Here is a 24,422-nt window from a genome sequence, read left to right on the forward strand (position 1 = left end):
TGTATCAGTCAGTGTGCTCAGCACTGAGGAGACTCTGGCTACCAGGTTAGTTCCCTGGTACTATAACCTGGCTGGCTTGCATCAGCAATCTCTTTTTCTCTTGGTTTCTCTTGTTGTTCTTTGGTTTATAGCTATATCACGTCTGTCTCTGCCTCTGTCTGAAATGGCCTTCTCCTCTGTGCATCTATGTCTTTTTGTCTAAAGTTCATTCTTTTTCTTTTTTCTTTTTTCTTTTTTTTTTTTGAGACAGCGTATCGTGTAGCCCAGGTTGGCTTTGAATTCCGTACATAGCCTTGAACTTTTGTTCTTCTTGCCTCCACCACCCAAGTGCTGGGATTATAGGCCTGTGCCACCACACCTGGTTTAGGTAGTGCTACGGACTGAACCCAGGGTTTCCTGAATGCTAGGCAAGCACTCTACCAACTGAGCTACATCCCAACCCCTTCAAGTTCCCCCTTTTTATGTCATTTATGTTGAATTTAGGGCCCAGCCTAATGCATCATTATATCTTTCAACTTGATTGTACCTACAGAGACTCTGTATCAATAAAGTCACTTTTATAAGCTCTAGGTGGACATAAATTTTATGGCAGGGAGAATATTCAACCAAATGTAGTCCCCAAATGTATCTTTTCCCAAGGAAGAATAGGGGTCAATGATAAACCATATATTTTGCTTTTATTTAATTTTTAAGTTATATTTTTATTTACTTGTGTGTGTGTGTGTGTGCATGCACACACACAAGCACATGTCACAGCACATGTGTGTAGCAGACAACTTGTGGCAGTCAGTTTTCTTCTTATACCATGTAGGTTCTGGGGAATGAGCTCATGCCATCAGGCTTGGTGGCAGGCACCTTCTACCCACTGAGCCATCTCACCAGGCTTACTTTGCGTTCTTAAGTTCAAAATACTACTCCCATTATGAAGTTTACAAAGAGCTTAGGCAAAGGGGAAGGTGGATGGCCTTGGAGTTTCTGTTTAGCTCTGCCCTCTGGCAAGTCTCCCAGAAGTTCTAAAGCTTAAGCCCCCTCTCAGTATAACCCAGGCAAAAAAGAGGTTTCAGTACTTTTCAAAGGGCTCCAGGGAAGGATCCACAACTCACATCCGTGGTGGGCAGGAGAAGGTCCAAATTTCAAATGTGATTGATCATATCAAAGTCTGGTCTGAGCTAAGGCAGCTGAGTCGGGTTTGGGAACATCTGGTCTGAATTGAGCTTTGAAGATAAACTTCAAGGCTTGGACTCACGACTCCTTTTCTTCCCATAGTTTTAAAGAGGAATTTGACTTTCTATAGCTACACATTCATAAATCTTTGTGCTTCATTTCTTTTCCAGGCTTTTTATTTCTTTTCCCTGTTAATCTTCTCTCTTCTGTCTTTGGCTTTTCTGATGTTTAGTTTTTAACAATCAGAAAAAAAAAATCCCTTCTTTTTATCCATTCTCTAGCCAACCTGTTTAACTGCCAGTAGAGGAGCTCAGCTTCCCTCATGGGTGCTGACTCATACCATCGTCACAGCTCAAGCTTTGCAGCCTCGACTGCGTACTCAGTTCACATCGACAGAGCTGGAGAGGAGAAAGAGGAGATTTGAAAAGGGTAGAGGGCAAGCAGGGAAAAACACTAAAAAAATGTCAGGAAATGACTGACCCCAGCCAAGACCAACAGCAGAAAATCTGAGAATGAAACTGAGACAAACCATGGAAAACCAAGCAAGCAGCCTGAAGCTTCACAGAACAAAAGCACAGAAAATATAACCCAGCACAACTTGGGAGAAACTGGGAGCAAAGAAATCCAGGGCATACAAGAGGACCAGGCAAAGAAGGGCAGGGAGGTAGGAAACTGGCTGGAGGGGAGAGGTAGCTGCATGCTTTCATATGGGGGTCACACTTTTTATATTTGATACTAGCACTGTGAACTTTTCTGAAGCCAACGTGTTGAATATCTGGACATGTCCCAATGAGCAGACCTGGAAAATTCTCACAGTCTGGCCTATCAAGTTCTTGCCTCTCAGTTCCATACCCTTGGGATATGGACTACTTAGTCATCACATCTTTTGAGTTTCTCAAAGAGAAACAGGCCAAGGGTCTTGCTCTTGTCCCTAGACTCTCAGAAAATGGCAGATTTCCCTATGCTGTCCAATCTCCAGCAGGCATGGCTGGTCTGGAGTCAACAATGATAAGAACAAAACTTTGAAGGCCAAGTCCATTGGTCAATAGTCTCTCTTTTTAGAACTCCATTCTCTTTAATTCACAGATCCACAGTCCTGTCTAGCCCCTTTCATTACTCTAAAACTTGAGCCCTCTGGTCTCATCTCCCTCTTCTCTGGTCAAGTATATTTCTGTTTACACCAAACAAAAGCTCATTAGTTAATATTCACTCTCCAAGCACTTGGCCTCCATTGTCCACCCTGAAGTGGTTGGTTGTTAGGTATGAGAACTTACTTGGGAACTCCCAGATAATCTGTGTTTTCACCAAGTAAGTGGATCTGTAGTGATGAAGAAATCTTGCTAGCCAAGGAACGGCTGGTGACAGAGAAATATGTAGGCCAAGCCACTCAGGCTTGACAGTGTGTCATCAGGATTATTCTTGACGATTCCTTAGAAAGACAAGAATTTTGCAGACCAGTTACTTTAAGTGTTTCAACTAAAGAAACAGCACTCGGCTCCAATTTTAGAGGCAAGCTGGTCCTCAGAGTTTATTGAAATATGTTCTGTCAGTCTGAATTTGGGATCACATGGAGTCAATATCTTGGTCAAATCTAAATCCAATGCAAAGATGAGTGAGTGGTTCTGAGCCAGACTGAAAGAAACCTGCAGTCCTACTTCACACTTTCCAAACTACACCATATAGAGTCACTGGTGGGCAGGACATATACTAATATAGATAGATATAAGTTAGACGTTGAGTCTGAGGCCCTCCTCTGTCAACGTGAGCTCCTTATCATGTGCACTACAGGAAGGAAGGGCTAGAATCCTGGTCTCCTGGGCATCTCCAGCCAAGCCAGGACTGGCTGAGAATTAGGTCAGTCCACCTCTGCCCAAGCTCTCCTCTCATGTGGACCAACACAAAGCATGCATGGTCAAAGAATCAGAAAATCTTACCCAGTGTTTCGAGTTTTTACCACTGAAATGAATTTCTTTCAAACTGGCACTTTCAAAGTGAGGCACTGCTGTCTCTTATAGACCTAGCCCCTGGTCAGTGGACAGTCCCCCTCCCCAACAGAGCAGACAGGGTGGGGCCAGGGATGGGCGCAGCCAAAGGGAAGGTGAGAGCCAGCTGGGCAAACAGAGCCCACATTGTTCCCCAGCATCAGAACTGCAGCCTGGGACAGTCCCTTCCCCAAAGCGCATCTGACAAGCACATCTCGCCTCCTGCTCTGTTTACACAGGTGCCGTACTCCCCAGGGAAACCAGGGTTCTGCAAACACGTGTGTGACCATATGCTGCCATAAGATGGATGCTCACATCTGGGGGCTGCCAGGGGAAGAAACTGAGGCCCAGAGCAGGGAAGGAAGGCTTTCAGGCTGTACAGGCCAATAAAGGATACTGGAAAAAGCAGGCAGGTGCTCCACTTCTCCACCCTCCTCTGGTTACCAGGCTGCCTTTGTCTTAGCCCAAGCTCGCTTCATAGGGATGAAGTTGATGGGCTTTCACGCAGAGCAATTGCAGTGGTTTTCCCATCTACCTCTGCAGCAAAAGCCCACATTCCCTGTCTGCTGGGGAAGGGAGGGACCTGGCTGGTGACCCCCAGCCCAACTGTTAGTGCAGCTGAATGGCAGGGAAGAGGAGCCTAGACAGCAGTGTTTAATGCGTATCAAGTGTTCCTTTGGCCCTGGTAATAGCCAGTCCACTCTATTCACACAAGGCCACAACGACTCTTGAAAAACAAACCAAGGAAGTCAGAGAAGAAACCCAGGCTGTTCACTTATTGGTCTTTCTCGCTCTTTTTTTTTCTTTTTTCAATTTCTTAGCGTCAAAGCCTCAGCTCAAATGCCCTAGATTCTTCAGCAGATAACTCGAAAGGAAAGAAGAGACTGAAAAGACACACTGAGTTTTAAAAAGCGTGGTATACAGAAATGCCCAGCTAGTGCTAAAAGTACAAAAAAGTGCAGAGAGGCACTTACTGTAAAGCCAAGAGAGCAGCTGCTTTCAGAGGAAGTAGAGGGGGTGGAGATTAAGAAGGGGTACATGGAGGGGTCTACATCTTCACTCCAGTACTGACTACATTTCTAGTGTGTTTCGTAATGGGCTGTTAAATTGCATATTGCTATTGCATGGCTTCCTGAACTGGCTTATTTCACTTGTGTTTTATTTTACAAGAAAGGAATTAAAATAACTGGTTAGTTTCCCAGAGGTTGGGCAGCTGAATTCCTTATCATGGGCCCATTCCCCACTGAAGAACCATGTCTGGGTTTGTCAGCTGTGACCTAACTACCTGACAGAGCAACTTAGAGGAAGAGTTATTTATGTTAGCTTGTGCGTCCATAATCTGGCTTAGGCAGAGTATCACGGAGGCAAAAGTTGGTGGCAGAGGACCTTCTTTACCTTGTGACAGGCAAAAAGTAGAGAGATAGACAGGAAGGGGCTAAGAAGATGATCACCCCTAAGGACTACCCTCAGTGAGTGAAGTCTTCCAACCACTTCATCTCCTGAAATTTCCAGAACCTCACAAAAGGACAAGAGGAGCTGGAAACCCACTTTTGACATTAAAGGCTGTGGGAGACATTTCTTATTCAAACCATCAGAATGTCAGAATAGAAGCCTCTAGAGGGATACTGCCTTAAATCCTGAAGGTAGCCCTGTGAATGACACGGTGGTGTGAAAGAGATAAGGCTTGAATTTAAGCCTTGTAAACAGGAAAGTGACCCTAGTAAGTAGTTTTCTTCTGCTTTGAGGTGAGTCAGACCCTCAGCCCTCAGAACCTTTTTTTTTTTTTTTTTTTTTTTTCCAAAACCTTTTTTTTTTTTTTTTTTTTTTTTTTTCCTTGGTAGTTGTAGGTGACTGATCAAAAAGCCTTACCTGCCTGATATTCTCTACCAGAGCAAAGCTGGTGCCTGCCTGCCTCCATGAATCCCTTGGTGGCTGTCTACCTGCCTGCCACTAAGCAGAACTGTATTCTTCCTCTGCCTCACAGGGAGCCAATGACAGTCACCAGGACTTGCCTAAGCTGTGACTCTGACTAACACAGATTCTAGGAACTAACTCTTCCAAGTAAATCATCTGTTGGTTCTAGCAAGTTCATCAGAGACACTCAAATATTATCCTAGTGTCTCCAAGTGCCTGTGGATCATTGTGTGCATGGCTGTTTAGAATAAGACAGCAGGTTGCTAGGCAATGCATCTCCAAAAAGAGTGTGAAAAAAAATAAATAAACAGATGATGAGGATGTGATCCAAAGCCTGTTATGACAAGAGCATTTGGGCTCAGTTCATTCTGGTTTGATGGGAGTGTCATGGGGATGTCGGAGCTTGCTCAGCTCCCTCGTGAGTTTCCAATCTTGCCTTTCAGTTCCTCACCCTCCACCTTACGTGGTGGGGAAGGCAGAGATGAAATATGGCTCTCTGGAGGGCCGTGCCTTTGTGAAAGGCTATTTCAGCTGTAACAAAACTTCTGTAATCTGTAACCCTATCCCATTACATCTCCAGGCTCCTTGGGTCCCTTCCCAGCCCTAAGGAAAACACACACACCCTTTCTCTTTCTTTTGTTCTTGCATTCTCCCTCGCTCTCTTGCTAGTCTCCACTTTAAAAGGTCATCACAGTTGTTCTTTTCACACAGATTTGCTTTTAGCTTTTGACTGAATTGGTCTACAGAAAGGCTGGGGGGTATCTGTGTTAGGACATTAGGAGGTAACAAATGGTGGAAGAAAAGGGCAGAACACAGGATGAGAACTCGTTGCAGTTAAGAGGCCCCTTAGAGGTCCTCAGAGCCTTGGGCTTGCTGTTTGATGTCTCTTCTAACTGTGAGAGCTAGCCTTTCTTGAGCCCAGGTTGTCTCTCTGCTCCTGTGCTATTTTCATGCTTGCTTTTTTAGGGAATCAACTGGTTTGGTGGCAAAGGAACAAATTTAAACAAGACCTTGGGTCATGTCTGAACTCCACTGGTTACTAGCTATGGGTCCTTAGGAACTAGTATTCAAACTTTCTACCACCTCATAAGAAAAATGAGGTTAATGATGCTTATCTTATAAGTTAAAGGTTATAGGATGGCCCATGTCAAATGCTGTGGAAAATATGTGACACACAGTAAGCACCTGACCTTCTGATCTGTACTTGATCTGAATGATTTGGTGAAACAGTAGGTTGTAGGAGATGTAGGCTTCATTTCCACATGTTCATAGAGATAGAACTGGGCTCAAGTGTGGTTTGAGAAAAAAATGGGGGAGGGGATTCTAGATGGAGGAGGGTGTAACGTGGGAGGACAGAGGAAGGACATGGGGCTTTTGCAATCCCAGGTATATAAAAAATATTAGAGAACTCAGGTGTGCAAAAGGCTAGGCTACCTTGGAGGATTGAGATGGATTATCAAAACAGTAACTGCTGTGTTGGATTCATGAGCCAGTAAACCCCTCTGCCCCTTTCTAATAACAGAATGTTTCAAGAACAAGGTGCTCAGGCCAAGAAGGCTAGTGTCTTAGTGAAAAGAATCTAAAGTCGCTCTAGTCTGTTGCATGTTTGTAGGAGAAAGAGACCATATCGGTGAGATAAAACCAATTATTCTATCATTTAGATTTGTCACTGTTCATTACCTTTAGATACTAAAAGTATTTGGTAAAAGAATTCTCTGCACACAGCTCTGTAATATAACGATCAAGATAGTGGATCTGGGTAGTTCTGAATATACAATTCTGGTTAATTTTCATCACAATCCAGTAACTTAGACATGATTCCCTATTTAGAGCTCATTCAACTAAGATTGCCTTGTGCTTCAGAATCCAGGCTTGCTCCTTCAACTCTGGGAATCTTAGTTAGTTGAATGAGGTCTAAATAGGGAATCATGTCTAAGTCAAAGGATTGTGATGAAAATTAAGCAGGATTGTATATTCAGAGTCTAAGAGAGCACCTAGTCCGTAGCAACACTCAGCATGCTTGCTGAATGAGGAATGGAAAGAATGGATCCAGCTTTCCACTGATGATCACCTTCTCTTTGATTTTCCCCTAATTTCCTTTCCTTTCCTCTCTTTCTTCTTTTTATCCCCCATTTCCTTCGCACATTCTCTTTTTTTCCTCTTCCCTGCACTTTTTAAGACCCAGAATTGTCTTGCTCACATCAAAGGATCTCATCATGCACTTGTGGTATATGTGTTTATGTGTGTGTGCATGCAAGTGTTCATGCACTTGTGTTTTGTGCATGTAGAGGCCAGAGGTTGACATTGGGTATCGTCCTCACTGATGCTCATCCATTGGGTTAGACTGGCTGGCCACCATCACCATCAGTGATCTTGTCTTTGCTTTCCCAGTGCTGGGAATACAGTTGCAGCTCCAGGTCTGGATTTTTACATGGCTTCGGGGGACCTGAGCTAAGTCCTCATGTTTGCATAACAAACACTCCATTGAAGAGCCATCTCTTCAGCCTTCTCTGCTCACCTTTGACTAGCTCCTCCATTAGCCAATATCCATAGGTATTAGCCATTGTGAACCATAGAAGATTTTTTTTTTTTTAATTTACTCTTTTTGAGACAGGGTCTCCCTGTAGCCCCAGCTGGCCTGGAACTCACCATGTAGACCAGGTTGACCTTGAACTCACAGAAACCCGCCTACCTCTGCCTCCTGAGTACTAGTATTAAAGGCGTGTGTACCACCATCCCTGGGTAAATCTAATCTAACTGAATGGGAGATGCATTGTTGCAAACAGATCAAGAGAAGGCTGCTCTCTTCTGCACAGACATCCCTGGACAGGTTTCTGGGGACTGTTGTGACTCCTTCATGAGTTTTTGTATGCAATGCTCGTATGACATAAGGTGGAGTTTGTATGTGGCAAAAAGATATAGCCATGAAGAGACATAATGAACTTCTCTTCTGGGGTCCTGTGGCATACTGGAAGGAGAAAAGAGGTGGACACAGAGAACTCACACACACACTTCTCTACTTGTAGCCAAGTCCCATCTGCCAAGCCACACTTGGTTGACAATCTGATGATACAGGAAGTAACTGAAGGGAAAAGAGGGACGTTGAATATGCTGTTCTCTTGTATTCATCAGAGAATATGGAAGGCAAGGAGGAATCTGTCCTGTGCCAAGGGATACAGCAAAGGAGTGTCTGAATCTCCAAGATGTCTACTAGAATTGTATCCTACTATCTAGCCTTGTCCACCAATAGTAGTGAGGATTAGGCTGGTGAAGGGAAATGATGCATAGATCATTCAAAAAGTCTTTTCTTTTGGATTTGGAATGAAATTCCTTTGGTACAATCCATAAATTTAACTCACTCATCCTTTTTAATTGCAATACAAATAAATTTTTTACTTTCCTGAGAGTCGAGGAGTCTCTAAGGCAGATGAAAACATGGTTATAAGAGAGGGCCGAGAAAGCCCTACCAAGGTCATTTCCCCATTTTCCTATTTTCAGGAAGTGCTATGCAAATGTGAGGCTGGACCACACACTCCTTGCTGTGAACTGACTCGTTGTCGTGATCTCTAGAGAAGATATTTATTAATTTTCAAATCAAGAGTTTTCCACTTTGAAAAATTATCAGGACAAGAATTGTATCATTTATAACAAAACAGAGGCATCATGTGTGGGTAACATTTTCACGTTACCAGTGGGTAACATTTTCCATCCTATCATTCACCCAGAGAAAAATCTTTCAGACATAATTCTGGGTGTAACAGAGGAAAATGGTCCTTCCTACCGATACTGTGGTGGTATTTCTATCTCTGGTCTTAACTCATGTAAACACACACACACACACACACACACACACACACACACACACACCACACACACAACAAATCTGTTCATTTGAAGTATGGGAAATTTGGGGGATAGAGTCTGTACAGTTGTGAAATAGCCTTCCAGTTCTTGTTGATCCTCTGGGTTCATTTGAAGTATGGGAAATTTGGGGCATAGAGTCTGTACAGTTGTGAAATAGCCTTCCAGTTCTTGTTGATCCTCTGGTGAAAGTGAAGCTCATTTTCCCTGTTGAGATTCAGGGTTTAAGATACTTTCTGAATTACCTTGTGAGATTTTCTTTGACTTTTCTTTTTTCAATTTCTATGATGAACACTCTTCTCTAAGGTTCTACATGGTAACTTCATTTAGATTGAGGGTAAAGTTTTATTCTCTCAGTTCAATTTAGAACTTTCTTTTTGACTTTTGGTTTAGCTGGCTCTCTTCTGAGGAGACCTGCTGTATTTTGGGTTTTAGTCCTAAAAATCTTGAATCTGTGAGTGTCTTCTTCAGTACTCAGGAGCAAAGATATGGTAAGAATCCATAGTCTTGATGTGGAAACTTGCTGCCATTGTTTGCCTGTTGTCCTTTCAAGGCTGCGTCTCCCCCCAGCCCTCCCATTCTGTACCAACCACTCTGGAAGTTCAGAACCTCAGCTCTCCTCACCTAACACTTCCTGTCTGTCTCAGTTCTGAGGGCTTCTCACTGCCTTGCCCTCTATTTCCTGGTTTCCCACAATCCTACCAACATACTCTCATTGCCCAGCTGTAAGTATCATCATGTAAGCATTCTGGAAATTAGTAACTTTCCTTACCGCATCTCCTTTATGAAAATGTAACATGTAGATGCATTTCCAGGTCAGAAACCCCTGGCCTTAATGGCATTCAAAGTTCTTAAGTGCTTCCATTTTGCTGTGGATACAGGCTACTCTGGCCCCATATCAGGAGCCTCTCCTTGGGGTTACACTGACAACTGCATTCTGGAGTGGGCTAGTTTATTATGGTAGTAACAGTAGTAACAGTGATAATGAGAGTAAGGAAACTACTAACAATTGAGGGTTGTCCAGCAGGTTTCCTCTGATGATCTTATTTATTCTTCACAATCATCTTGGGAGACAGGTGCTACTATGGAGGAAGAAACAAGATAAATGAGTGGCCTGGGTTTACCTGGATCTGAACCTAGGTAGACTGTCTCAGCCCATCTCCTTTATCATGACTGTATGAACATCTAGAGGGCTCTCCCTAGTATGGTTAGTGCTAATTGCCAATTTGACAGCATCTAGGATAATCTGGGAGCCAGGCCTTTACTTGGGAGACAGGCCTCTGGGCATGCCTGTTGGGGATTATCTTGATGGTGTTCGTTGAGGTGAGAAGGACTGCCCACTGTGGGTAGCACCATTCTCTGACTGGGATTGTAGACTGTACAAATGGAGGAAGGGCCCCGAGCAGCAGGCTTGCAGTCATTGTTCCTGACTGCAGACATGATGCAATCAGCTGCTTCAAGCTCCTGCTGCCTTACTTCCCTGCCACGGTGAACTGTCACCTATAGCCCTGAGCCAGATAAACCATTTCTCACTTAAGTTGTTTCTGTCTGGGTATTTTAGCACCACAACAGGAAAAGAAACCAAGACCCCTAGACAGAGGATGGCCAGCCAGATATGTGATGAAGAGCAGTGAGCAATAACATTGGAAAATGTTCAGACATTATGTATCATTTCTTCAAGAAAAAGCTTGAAAGATCCAGGATTCAGATAGTGAGGTACCAGAAAACACCAGACAAGTGACCTAACTCAATAGTTAGAATCATTTTTTCTCCTGGTTCACTTGGCTTCTACTTAACCCTGGTGTTTGACAGAGTTTTCTGATGTTCTGAAGCACAGTGTAATCTTTAACAACACCGTAGACTGGTTCATTTGGCTGCCCTTTCTAAGCAAGGGGCTACTTAAAAAGTGAGGCATTTTTTTCCACTGCAGCAGCCTGGGAGGAAGTGGAGAGAACCTTTCTTTGGAGCATATTTGACCTGCACAGGGAGAAAGGAAGCTTTCATTTAGTTCAGCTGGATTTCAGACAGGGCAGGAGGGACATGGTCAGAGCCTCAGACCCTGTGTGTGGTCATTCAGCTTTGTTCTGTTCCATGACCACAGCCAAGGCTTTAAGTGTGGGCCAGACATCTTGTAATACATATGGTATGTTGTTGCAGTCTCTGTGGAATGGCGAATAGGTGTGGAAGAATCAGCTCAGTTCCAAGTTATTGATGAGACGATCAGTTCAAAACACACATCTGGAAGATGATGGGAACATGGATAAAGTCAAGTACAAGCATCATTAGCTTGTTGGATAGTTCAGTTTGGGGTGCAGTTTTTGAAGAACACCATCGAATCCTCAATATATCCTAACCATGGCTGTCTGTCTTTATTACAAAGAAAGCAAAACTAAAGTTCAAGTAGATTATAAGTCTCAGCTGAGTGACATAAAGAAGGCTTTTGACTTATTGCATTTCATCAGAACTCCATTTCAGAACAAATTCATAGATGGTCTTTCCTTTTAAAAAAGATTTTTAAATTTTAAAGTGTGTGTGTGTGTGTGTGTGTGTGTGTGTGTGTGTGTGTGTATGCATGTGAGTTCAGTTGCCCCTGGAGGCCAGAAGAGGATGTCAGATCCCTGTGAAGTTGGAATTATAGGCAGTTGTGAGCCACCTGACATGGGTGCTGGGCCTGGGCTTGGGTTCTCTGCAAGAGCAGTAAATACTCTTAACTGTTGTTCCCTCTCTCCAACTCCAGTAAATGGTCTTTTTTATGTACACATTATCTTTACAATTTTGTTGGAAATCACTGACCATAAATGTGGGATTTGTTTTTGGAGCCAATATTCAATCTATTGATTTTTTTTTTAATCTTTGTACGAATATTTCATTCTCTTCATTGCTGTAGCTCCATGAGAAAACTTGAAATCAGGGGGTCTAAGTTCTCTTGTCTGTTGCTGTTGTTAAATTGTTTTGGATACTCCAGGCTTTTTGTGCTTGCCTATAATATTTAGAATCAATTTGTCAGTTTCTCCAGAAAAGTTCACTTGGAGTTTTGTTGGGCTTGCATTGAATGTGTAGATCAGTCTGGGAGCTGATTTATTTCTCTGAGTTTTTGACTGGTTTGTATACCAGGGATTAAAGTATTCTGGGATTGAGCTTTAAAACTCACAGCACATGCACACAGACATTCAGGATAAATGGTTTCTACACCGATTCAATGAATAAGTGCATTCATTGAATACAAGTCACCAGGAGGCAGGGTTCCCAGGGCTTGACTGATAATAGAATTATTTATATAAGGGAGGACTCCAACCACTGTCCTAATATCGTCTAGACTCACAAAATACAAGATATATATATATATATATATCTTAAGATATATAAAATATATATTATAATAATATACACATAGCTTATATATTATTTAATTTTGAGCAGAATCCTATGGGTTGGCATTCTCTGCTGTGCTGGAGACTAAGGAATGAAGAGGTTGTATGTTAAACAGTGAAATTCAGCCTTGTCTAATGTTGCTTTGTGGAACTTGCCCTACCTCAGTGGTTTCAAAGTATGTCCAGAGTGGCCCTGAGTTTTGCTGGTTCCTAGACCATGTAAATATGTGCTTGTGAAGGAGAAAGAAGACTTGCTCTGCCTGTCAACACTTTGCTTGCTCCAGCAGCCTTCCTGTGGCCTGTTTTGAAGACCAGGACTCTGCATTAAAATGGAAACAAAGAACAAGAAAAGATCAAGGTGTTGTTTGAGCAACACTGCCACAGTGCCTTCTCCTGGACAGTGTATCTGAATGATTTGGAGTAGTTTTGAGCTTGTTCAGACTGCTCAGAGTCAAGGGTAGGACAGTGAGATTGCTTTCCCCTGAGGCTTCCAATCCCTTTGAACCTGCAAGGTTATTGTCCAAGGCTGAACAACGTGGGTCTCCCTGTGCCCTGTCAACGTTCTAGATCTCAGCTCAGGTTGATGAAGGGCAATGTGAATGGCCTGTTCATCCCGTATGGCTCAGTTTACACTCTGACATGATCCAGGCCACATCTCCTGAGCCGTAGTGACCTCCTGTGTCTCGCAGGCAGCTCCCCCTGGTGTCCTTTCCCTTTTCCCCATCAGCCTTACCTTTGACCACCCTCCTGAAAAACTCAGCCTTCATCTTCATTCTCCCTCAGAAGCTGGAAAGCTTTTATGCTGAATTCCTGATTTTCTTGTCTTTGCCAAAACCCAAAGGCCCACATCTGCCATGTGCCAACAAGAGCCAGAAAAGGTTGTTTGGAGGAATGCAGAAGTGACCTTGAACCTTTCCCCAGTGCTTGGATGACAGGTTCTCTCCTTCTAGCCACACCCCAGCCCACACGCTTCTTGTGGGATCAGGAAATGTTTTATGGCTGTGTTTCCTTTTCGCCTTCTCTACCAACCTTCTTCATGAACACTTCCCAGTTGTCCCTCCCTAGTACTTCTGGACTATTAATCAGAGAGCTGAAATCTCAGGACAGGAAAGGGCCTGTGCAGGGCATTTAATCCAGACTCCAGCTTCCTGATGGCAGCCAGATTTGCCTGGGTAAAGGACCCTCTTTTTCATCTTTAGTCTTTCATATTCTCATTTAAGAATCTCAGGGTTTTCTACCTTAGTGTCTTATTTTGAATTTCAACTAATAAGTGTTCATTTTCTTAGTATGTCAAAAGAATACCCATTCTCATATATTTATTATAGCACAATTCATAATAATCAAAATATGGGCTCTACATAAGCATTCAAAAGTGGATGAATAAATAAGGAAATGTGGTATGTACACACAATGGGACATCATACAGCCTTAAAATAGAATGGTTTTCTCTTATTTGAAGCAACATAAATGAGCTGCAAGACATTGTATTGGGTGGAGTAAGTCAGGGATAGAAGGGTAAATACTGTGTCCACACTTACTGGTAGAAGCTAAAATAGTGAATCTTGTAGAAGCAAAGACTGAAACAGATATTACCAAAGGCTGGGAAGTCTGGGGCTGGAGGTGAAGAGAACGGTACAGTTGAAGAGGAGGAATAAGCCTTATGTTCTCTAGCACAGTATAACTATGCTTGACCACATCACATTATATATTTCAAGTGAGTAAAATTTGTATGTTTTCAATATAAATAAATGTTATATGTTTGAGACAATGACATGAAAATTACTTAATTTGATCATACACATTATATATATTATATATATTACAGTGTACCCCATATATGTACATGATTATTATGTTCCAATTACCAACTTAAAACGTTTATTCAAGGGGTCAGTCAGCTAGATGAATCAGTGGGTAAAGGCTTTTGTCACAAAGGCTGACAACCTGAGTTTGATCTCTGGAATCCACATGGTGGAAAGAGACAACTGACTTCGGAAGTTGTCCTCTGACCCCCACAGATATACCATGGCATGCATGTACCCTTACATATAAACAGCATACACAGAATGAATAAGTGAATGTAATAAAAAAGAAAATGTTTCTTCTGTTTAAGGGTACATAATCCATATAATATATATTCACTGACAGATATTATCATAATGTGATAACAAATATGGGTCTCTCCTCGGGAAGATGTTCATCAACAAACTCTTTTTCTGGATCAGGCAGAAATCTTAGGGCACCAGGTATGATGATTGGGTTCTAGACGTAAGGACTGCAGGCAGACAGAGACAGTCCAACTATGTAGCCAACTCACCTAGAGGAGTTGTGGGCTACAGTCGGATGCCAAGAGTGGAGGTAACATGGGAGATAATACAAATCTATGATGAGGTGTACCCAGATGCAAATAGATTCAGTGTTTGTAGAACACCCTGGCAACTAAGTTCTAAACCCACCTCTACTGGAATAAGTAATTTGGATTGACAGACTGACAATTGATTTTTGACTTCCAGAGCACTGGTTGATTCTGTATACCAGGCACTAGCTTTTCTTTGCTGTTCTGAGGGCAGATTTCCCAGAGCACAGATTTATACAGTTCCTAACCCCTAGCTAGGGACCTAAAGGTCCCCCAAATGATATCTTTTTTCCTCTTCTTTTCCCAGGGTCTTAAAAGAACAGAAATTCTCTCTCCAAGGTGCTCTTGTGTCTCCAATCCATCTTCCTGAAACAGTGAAGCAGATCTGGGGAAACCCACAACCAACTCCCAAAGGGTCTACAGTGTGGTCTGCATCACAGGAGAGCCTAGCCTACTAGAAGATGACAAACAGAGAAGCAACAGAGTTGGAAACTGTGTTCTCACACAGCTCTGGGGACATTGCACAGATTCCCTGGCCTTCAGAGAACAAAGCGGAGGAATCCCTTCCCCAAAGCAGAATAAGTTCAAATACACAAAACCTCTATGATCCCACTTATATCACATATTTTAAAAGTCAAATTTATAAGCCCTCTGATACCCTTGATTGAGCATATTTTTAAATGCCCTTTCTTTTCTTTCATTTATATTTTTACTCTTTATTCCTCTAACTTGTTCCCTTCAAAGATTCAGATGTGCAACCCTTTTCCTTTTTTAAAAATAATTCTCTTTCTATTAGAAAGAAAATATGTAACAAAATAAAAAAGGAGTTACCAAGAACAATAGCAATATTATCTCATCCAGCATGTCAAATAACTCAGTGTCCAGTCAAGTCCAACTGCCTCCCACTGTACCCCTCTTATTAGTCTACTTTTCTAGAATTTAAATATGTATTGGTTTTACCATTGTGTTGGAACCATATGATTTACCATCTTACCTATTTTCAGTGTCCAGTTTAGTTATATTAACTATATTCATATTGCTAGGCACCAGAGCTCAAGAACTTCTCCATATTGTAGAACTAAAACTCTACCTATTGACAAATAACTCTCTGTTTCTTAATCCTGTCAGCTCCTGACAACCACAGCTCTACCTGCTACTTGTATAAATTTGACTTTTAAAAATACGTCATATAAGTGGAATCATTGAGTTTTTGTGTATTTGAACTTATTCTGCTTTGGGGAAAGGATTCCTCAGCTTTGCTCTCTGAAGGCCGGGGAGTCTGTGCAGAGTCCCCAGAGCTGTGTGAGAAAGCAGCTTCCAGCTCCTTGCTGCTTCTCTGTTTGTCATCTTCTAGTAGGCTGGGCTCTCCTGTGATGCAGACCACACTGTAGACCCTTTGGGAGTTGGTTGTGGGTTTCCCCAGATCTGCTTCACTGTCCCAGGAAGAGGCATTGGAGACAAAAGAGCACCTCAGAGAGAGAGCTTCTGAATGGTGTGCATACCTTAGCATCCTCAGATGGTGGTAGAAGAGGCAATGTGCACTTCTAGACTTTCCCACAGTCCTTGTTCCACAGCAATTATTACTAAGACTGAGAAGAGAAGTGATGCTAGTGGCAAAAAATTTCTTCTGGGGCAGAAGTGAAGCTGGCGTTGTAGAATTATGGCCACTGGGCTGCTAGGACAGAGGTCCCTGGATTATCACCTCCACACACTTACAGGGACTAGGTCAGGATTAGGGTGTCCACGACACCCGTGAATGGCCAGGGGAACAATGGAGTGTTGGTTCATAACCTGAGCAACAGAAAGCAAAATCCTTCTCAGACTGTGTCATGTGTATCTGAGCTCCCTAACACACAGCACAGATTGAAGGGCCACAAGCTGTATACGCAGGGAAAAGCAAGGAGACACCTTTCACAGGAGAAAATGGCAGTCCGAGAGCACAGTCTTAACATCAGGTGCCCCCATGTAAATGTCAGGATGAAAGAGCAGACATCTTGTGTTTGGCCCAGGGCCCACCAGGGACAGTGCCATCTTCCCGGCCTGCCCATTTTGACTTTGTACTTGATTGTCATAAGTCAAGTTCAAGGCTCATCTGCTTCCCAAAGGTGCTTTTCTGGGAGAAACAAATGTATTGAGTTTATTCTTATCTTAATTCAGGTGAAGTCTCTCTTCCTGGATCCCAGACCAGTGGTTATCACATTCAAGTAAACACTAAAGTTCTGGTAACCCATTTTAATGAACAGACTAAGCCTCCCTAGAGAGTATGACTCAATAGGTCTAGGCCGCATCCAAGAATTTGAGCCTCTACAGGTGGTCCATTGAGACCACTTTGTAAAATGCAGTATCTTGTCCCTTGAACTCTGCTTACAGAAACACCTTAAGATGATTCTTCTGTGCTGTGAGCACCAGGCCCTTAGTAGTGGTCTCCAAACTGTGCAATCCCTGAAGCCTCAGCAGAGTATGTACCTCCTAAGAAACCTGTACCCAGGAGCATGGTACATTGCACCTACCCTAGCAGGACCCTGGAGCCATACTGCACTTGAATTCTGGCTCTTCCAATTAGTAAGAGAACTTGGGTAAGTTTCTAAATCTCTCTCTGCTTTTGCTTCTTCATCTGTAAAATGAGAATGATAATATTATCTACCTAATAGGCTTATTATGAAGATGAACAACCCAGCTAAGATTTACAGCATACCTACAGTAGTACTTTTTCATCTTGACTATTGTATCAGGATTTGATAAGTAAAATAAGCGTCTCTCTGTGAGTCTGTTTTATTGCTACTATGACAGAATGTGTGATGAAAATAACTTAAGGAAATAGAGATTTATTTTGTCTCACAGTTTCAAAGGCATTAGGCTCTGGTGACAGAGTATCATAGCAGGGAGCATTGATACCATAAAACCATTTGCCTCATGGCAACTAGGGGAGGGATGGAGGGAGTGGGGGGGAGGGAGGGATCTGCACAAACATGGAGAGAGAGAGAGAGAGAGAGAGAGAGAGAGAATATGTAGCCTCAGTGACCACTTCTTCCAACCAAGCCCTACTTCCTAGTCTGTACCACCTTCCAACAATGCCATCAATGAAGAATAATCCATTGGGCCAACAAGATGGCTCAGTGAGTAAAGGCATGTGCTTGAGTTTGGTCCTTGGAAACCAGATGTTGGAAGAAGAGAACAGACTCCTGCAAGTTTTTCTCTGACCTCCACATGTGCACCGTGACATGCACATACCCATTCATATACATGTGCCCCAAATAAATGAATAAATGTAATTTTAAAATTAAGACTTCATCAATGGATTAATCCATTGATTAGATCAGAGCTCATGATCTAACTATTTCCCTAGAGTACCCCCAACACCTGTCAAACATTGCAATGGGAGTAAAGACTTCAGCACATGAGTTTTCAGAGGATATATTTAATATCTAAACCACAGCACTCTCTAAATTTCCATGATTCTAAAAAGTGTTATGCTAAAGAATGAAATATTATATGTAGATATTTTACCATATTTATGGTGATATTATAGAGATGTTCCTCAATTTACAATGGGATTACTCTGATCAATATATTGTAAATTGAGAACATGATGAATATAAAATTCATTTATGAACCATCATGGGTTAGCCTAGACTACCTTGGACATGCTACAGTTCGGCAAGATCATCTAACAGGAAGCCTATTTAATACAATGTTGAGTAACTTGTGGTTTCATGGATCTACTTTCATATTATTATGAAACTGAAAAGTCATTAAGTTGAACCATAGTAAATGGGGGACAGTCTGGACAAGGATGAGGCTATTGAAAACAAAAGGAGAAATGGCCTCCTGGGGCCACAGGGCTGGTCTCCAGCATGTCTATGACTAAGGCTGACTCTTCACGTTTAATTGTCCTAGTTTTTACAAAGCTGCCTGTCTCACTCACCTTTTCTCATGTTCTAATGAATACTGTTTCATATTATATAATTGCCTCTTTTGTCAAACAATTTATGGAAATCCTACATAGGTGCAAAGATGAGCTTTAAACCCTTTCTCATTCTTCCTCCAACACTAACACAATTAACAAGCATCTCAAATTATTGCCATGCTAGCCTTGATCTGGTCATTTTATTCTTCCTCCTGTATCTCTGCAGGGAGGCTTAGTCAATGGTCCCACCCGATGCTCTCCTTGTTCTTTCTGTGACCTTCCCAGTAGCCTGCTGGCCATCCCTAAGGAAACTCTTTTTAACTTATTTGTTGACTTTTTTCTTGCTCTAAATTGAAGTTCCTAGAAGGGGGTGGAAGAGGGAGAGAGAGGGAGGGAGAGAGAGAGAGAGAGAGAGAGAGAGAGAGAGAGAGAGAGAGAATAAATAGAAAAGCTGCACCTGTGTTAAAGATTTTATAAGGCTGTCTTCAAGATTATGGAGAGTTAAAATGTTCCAAGCAGAGTCAAATAATCTTGGACTATTTTATTCCCTTTGAAAGCTATCCATTGCCCACACCTGTGTCTGACCTAACATCCTTGAGACTATCAAACCTTGCAGTATGCTCTTAGTAGACCATGAGCTTTCACAAATCCAAAAGCTAAGAACGTTATCAGTTACCATCTACAGTTTATATCAGTTTTTCCTGCTTTGTTGTAACCTGCCTGCCTGTGACCTTCACTAGTGTGTGGTACACTTTGATTTATGGTTTCCTTTGTTCTGTAACTAATAAAAATTCATGTAACCACTTCCATGGTAGAACACAGTATTTGAAAACCTGAGTCTATGTTCCTGGGCCATGGACACTAATATTTGGCTCCAGAATAAACTATCTCTTTGTTTTGAGGTGAGGCCTATCTTTTTGTGTTGACTTAGTCTACAGTAAATTAATCTAGTGTTTTTTCCTGAAAAGCCAAATATTCTCTGAAGGGTTTAGATGGGTGGACAAATGACTCAGAGTCATTACAGGAATCTGACCAATGCTGTCCAATATGGTAGCCACATGTAGTTATTGGGCATTAGAAATGTGATCCATGTAACTGAGAATTGAATTTTTAAATTTTTAATTTAATTTAAAAACTGACATACACTTCAAGTTTTGGAGACCTTTTAAATGTGTTTGAAATAACTTGATCATGTTTCAAGTATAAGTTCTATGAGCTCTAAATATAAATCAAGTCTTTCTAAGGACTGCAGCATTTGAACCCAGTTGGGCTCTTAAGAAATATACACCAGAATTTCAGGATTAGTAAGAAAAGGAGAATATAAAATATTTCATTAATTTAAAATATTAGTTACATGCTGAAACAATAATATTTCATATCTTCTAGATGAAATAAAATGTATTATTAAAATTGACTTCAGTTGTTTCTCTTACTTTCGATGTGGCTACTAGAGCACAGAAAACTGGGAAGGTGGTTCACATTAGGCTTCTGTTGAGCAAAGCTGGTCTGAGCTGTATCATTCCCCTGCTTCATGACCTCTCTGGATATATCATCCATTTCTATAGCAGGTCTGCTGCAGAAATCAACCTCCAGCTTTATTCTTAGTTTCCTTCCAAAGCTACACTTGCACAGGAATTGTATTGGGACCTGGGAATTCTTTTTGCAAGTCTTCCTGTTCTATGCATCTGCATATGTGGTTTACATGGCTTTGTGACTTTGAAATAGCCCCTTTCTGTTGCTCAGTGCTCTAGTTTGTTTCTCCATTGCTGTGACAAAATACTCTGACCAATACCAACTTGGGGAGGAAAGGATTTATTTGGCTCATATCTTCCAGGTCACAGTTCATCACCGAGGGAGTTCAAGGTCAGAACTCAGGGCAGGAACCTGGAGGCTGGGGATGGAGCATGGGCCACGGAGGAATGTTTCTTACTGTCTTGCTCTCCTGGCCTGTGTTCAGCCCGCTTTCTTATACAACCTGCCCAGGGGGGCACCACCCACAGTGGGCTGGGCCCTCTCACATCACTCAACAATCAAGAAAAAATCCCACAGACATGACCACAGGTCAGTCCAAAGGAGGCAATTCCCTAATTGAGGCTCCCTCAACCCAGGTGTGTCAAGTTAAGAGCTAAAGCTATCCAGCACACTCAGATAGGGCTTAAGCGACCCTCCTGTCTCAGCGATCAGCTCAGAAGAAAAGGCAGAAAGAATGTAAGAGCCAGAGGTGGTTAATGACTACAATGAAACAGTATTTTCCAGATGCAACAGGGAGGTTGCCTATGCCAACTCACAGTGGTTGTGAAAGCATACACAGGACATGCCAGACAAAATCCCATCATGGAGGGCGTAGGTGGATGTGAAGTCCTACCGCTAGCTGATAGCTGTTGGAAGGCGGAGTCCTTTTTCTTTAAGGGTGTGGCCCCTGATAGGTTGACTACACTCCAGTGGATGGCCCTACACCCAAGAGTATGTAGCTCACAAATTGGACTTGATGAGCTTAAAAAAAAAATGAGGACACATACTGGGCAAGGAGGAAAGGGTGGGTAGATCTGGGAGGAGCTGGGAGAAGCAGAATAAATATGATCAAAACACACTGTATGAAATTCTCAAAGAAAGAATAAAAATTTTTATCTAAAAAATAACAAGAAAATATCAGGACTTTCAGAAAATACATTAAAAGGGGCTTTAAGAAATAGTCAAAACAGTTACCATGAACTTTTATTTCCCGCAGATGAAAAAGTGACTCTTGGAGTGCTCGCAGGAAGAAACCTGTTCAGGTATGTAGTCTTCTGCAGGGGTACCTACGCCCAGGCCCTTACTGGTCAGCATTCTTCATGATATGTTGCCCCCGAAGTGACTGGTACCACAAAAGCCGTAGACATTATGACAGAACCTTACAAAGCACCAGACTAGCTGGTTATTAATGAAAGCCAGATGATGGACCACAAACCACGTCATTTAGAAGGTTGACTAGCTGGAATGGAACATATGGGGTTGAAAAATGGCAGGAGCCTGGGGTAGGAAGTAAGACCTGAAACCCTAACTCTGTTCTGATTGGGTTAGGTCATTGAATAGGTCATTCCTCACACCCCACCCCCTGATCATCTATCAAAGGAGAAGGTCAGATCATGAGGTCTCTAGGGCTCCTCCCTGTTCCCACAAGCCAAATTTCAATCAGTCTAATCCCAGAGTCTTTCTGACCTCCAGCTGCAAAAACACCAGTCACGGCCCCCTGGGTTCACAAATGCTAATGTTACAGGCCAACAATTTTGCAGGGTATGAGGTGCAGCACTTGGATTGCCAGCAGGCTTTGTGACTCTGCTCAACCTCACCCCTGGCCAGGGACCTCCCTTACTAGTAGTATGTTCCATCACACATAGCTTGGCTGGATAAAGTGCATTTGTATTTAAAATCCATTTAAAACATTTTTCAAATGAATATCCCATAAATCTATACTGTTTTCTTTCACAACCAGGTATAATAGGACCTGCTTATATATATACAGAGCATCTCATTGTGAGTGCAACTTGCTGCTTTGTAATTAGAAGTGACATTGAACTTATTCTATGTGTTTATTGGCAACTTTCATTTAATCTCATGAGTTGACAGTACATCTTTCATCTGATTTTCTTCAATGATTTTTGTCTTAGTGACTTAGAGGAGTTCTTTACATTTAAATTTGTTTATGTGTTCTTGTCCCATATTTGTAATTTGTGAGTTAGTACATAATTTGTGGCAGGGTATATGTGTACGTGCACACATGCACATGTAGGCTAGATGTCAGACTTGGATGTTGTTACTCAGGAGCATCCCACCTTATTATCTGAAACAGTATCTCTCACTAGCCTGGGGCTTGCTGAGTAGATCAGGCTAGGTGGCTAACAAGCCCCCAGGGTCTGCCTGTCTGCTTCCTCAGCCCTGGGATTGTGCTACCACATCTGGCTTTTTCACGTGGGTTTTGGAGATTGAACTGAGCTCCTCATACTTTTATGACAAGGACATCTTTCACTGAGCCGTCCCCTCAATCCTTTGTACCTTTTAAAATAAGTTATTTTCCCAAGGTTATGACTTAAAACCTTTTTTAATTTTGTGTATAATTTAGTTTATAGATGTTAACATTTTATTTTATAGTAATTTATTTATGTATTTTTCCTTTTTGAGAATTGAACCTAGGGCTGTGTGCATGCTAGACAAGAACTCTACCACCAAGCCACACCCTCAGCTACATAGCATTTCTTATTTTATTGTTATAAAGGATTATATAAGGTCATTTTCATTTACATATATAATGTACTTTCAACATATTTCACCTCATACATTAACATTTTAAATGATATCTTGTCAATCTGTTATTTAAAAGTCTATACTTAGATACTTGAAAGTCTCTTCATCATGCCACATCAAATAATTTCATATTTAATAGTTATTTATTTTTCTCTTTATGGTATGAAATAAGAAAATAGACTTGGGACTAGAAAGTTGATGCATCAGTTAAAAGCACTGGCTGCTCTAGTAGAGGACTTGGGTTTGGTTCCTAGCACTCATATGGGGGCTAACAACTGTCTGAAACTCTAGTTTTAGGGGATCTGACACCCTCTCTGGCCTCCTTGGGCATTGTTCAACATGGGTACACTTGGCAGGCAAAACACTCCTACATATAAAATAAAAGTAAATAAAATAAATTTAAAAGGAAAATGAACTCTTTTTCTCTGTATTATACTGATCTTCTAGACTATCCATGAACTGTATTTTCCGATCCCTTCTTTCTTCCCCACCCATTTAATCTATCCCATTGTTGATATCATCAGAGAAAACTTTTCATGAGAAAATCTGGACAGCACAATCATACTTAGTCAATCAAGTTTAAATTATGTATAGCTGTTAGGACGAAAGAAAAATATAAATAAAAGGGGTGAAACTGATAAACTGAAAAGTTCATATATAAACTGAAGAATTCAGTTAAATGAAATATTTCATACATTTAATTGGATACTTGATTGAGATTTGTTGGGTACATGTAGTAAGTGAATGTATTCTAGAATCAAGAAGACTTTCAGGGTTGACCAGATGCTTTATCATTGTGCAGACAAATGGCCTGGGGAGTCTGGATGTGGTTTGGATTACTTCTTTTGGATACAGATGGGATGACTTTACCAGGGTTGAACCCAGGGCTTTGTGTATGCAAGGTAAGTACTGTACAACCAAGCCACATCCCCAGTTACACAGCATTTTTGTTTTATTTTACCACACAAGGTTGCACAAGGTCATTTTTATGCATGTAGTTTTATGCCCAAGTAGTTTCAATGGGAAAGAGGAGACAGCGATTCCAGCTGCTGCTCAGATTGAAGACAAACAAAAGTTTCTTATACACTACATGCAAACTATGGGCACTACTCACTTTCCCAGAACCTTCCAACTCAGGGAAGTAGGACTCAGAACATCTGAGCTATGGAAAAGCTCCCCAAACCTCCAAGTTCATTATGTCTAAGCCACAGAGGGTGTACCCTGTGTTCTTTCAAGGTCAGAATTTGTTTTAATTAAGGAAATAAAATACAGCACACCCTACCTTACCCTGTACAAATTCCAAGGGGCTACAAGAAAACCCCAATGCTGTCAGAACAGCCAGCAGAGACCTCTGGGATGATGTGGTTAGTGCCAATCAACCATCCTGCTGTGTTCTTTTTCTCCCTTGGAGCACATCAGCTCCTTCCTGGAGGCTGTTAATTTTATGCTCAGTATCCTTGAGTGTGTTGGTATCAATCTTGACTCTAGTTTGCATAATGTTTTTGCTGTGTTGAGACAAATAGGAAACTTGGAATTATGAGATTTGGAGTTGGTAAAGACCCTCTATGACAGAGTCTCTAGTTTAG

The 24,422-nt window shown here is 41.8% G+C and overlaps 1 protein-coding gene across 6 annotated transcripts in view; it reads left to right on the forward strand.

Annotated features, from left to right (window-relative positions):
- The first annotated feature begins 1,569 nt into the window (after nt 1-1,569).
- Nucleotides 1,570-24,422, forward strand: part of LOC115068913 — an 86,299-nt gene continuing 63,446 nt past the window's right edge. For 5 of the 6 annotated variants that reach the window (XR_003848251.1, XR_003848249.1, XM_029560045.1 and 2 more), the window contains exons 1-4: nt 1,570-1,828; nt 3,386-3,559; nt 21,284-21,329; nt 23,639-23,738. Coding sequence is in view for 3 of the 6 variants with exons in the window: in XM_029560045.1 (XP_029415905.1) it covers nt 3,454-3,559; nt 21,284-21,329; nt 23,639-23,738 (252 nt within the window). In the remaining 3 variants the exon portion in view is untranslated. The remainder of the gene's footprint in view (nt 1,829-3,385; nt 3,560-21,283; nt 21,330-23,638; nt 23,739-24,422) is intronic. The other variant, XR_003848250.1, reaches the window with a different exon arrangement.

This window comes from Nannospalax galili, unplaced genomic scaffold (assembly GCF_000622305.1).
Source record: "Nannospalax galili isolate Female #2095 unplaced genomic scaffold, S.galili_v1.0 scaffold127, whole genome shotgun sequence".
Taxonomy (NCBI): domain Eukaryota; kingdom Metazoa; phylum Chordata; class Mammalia; order Rodentia; family Spalacidae; genus Nannospalax; species Nannospalax galili.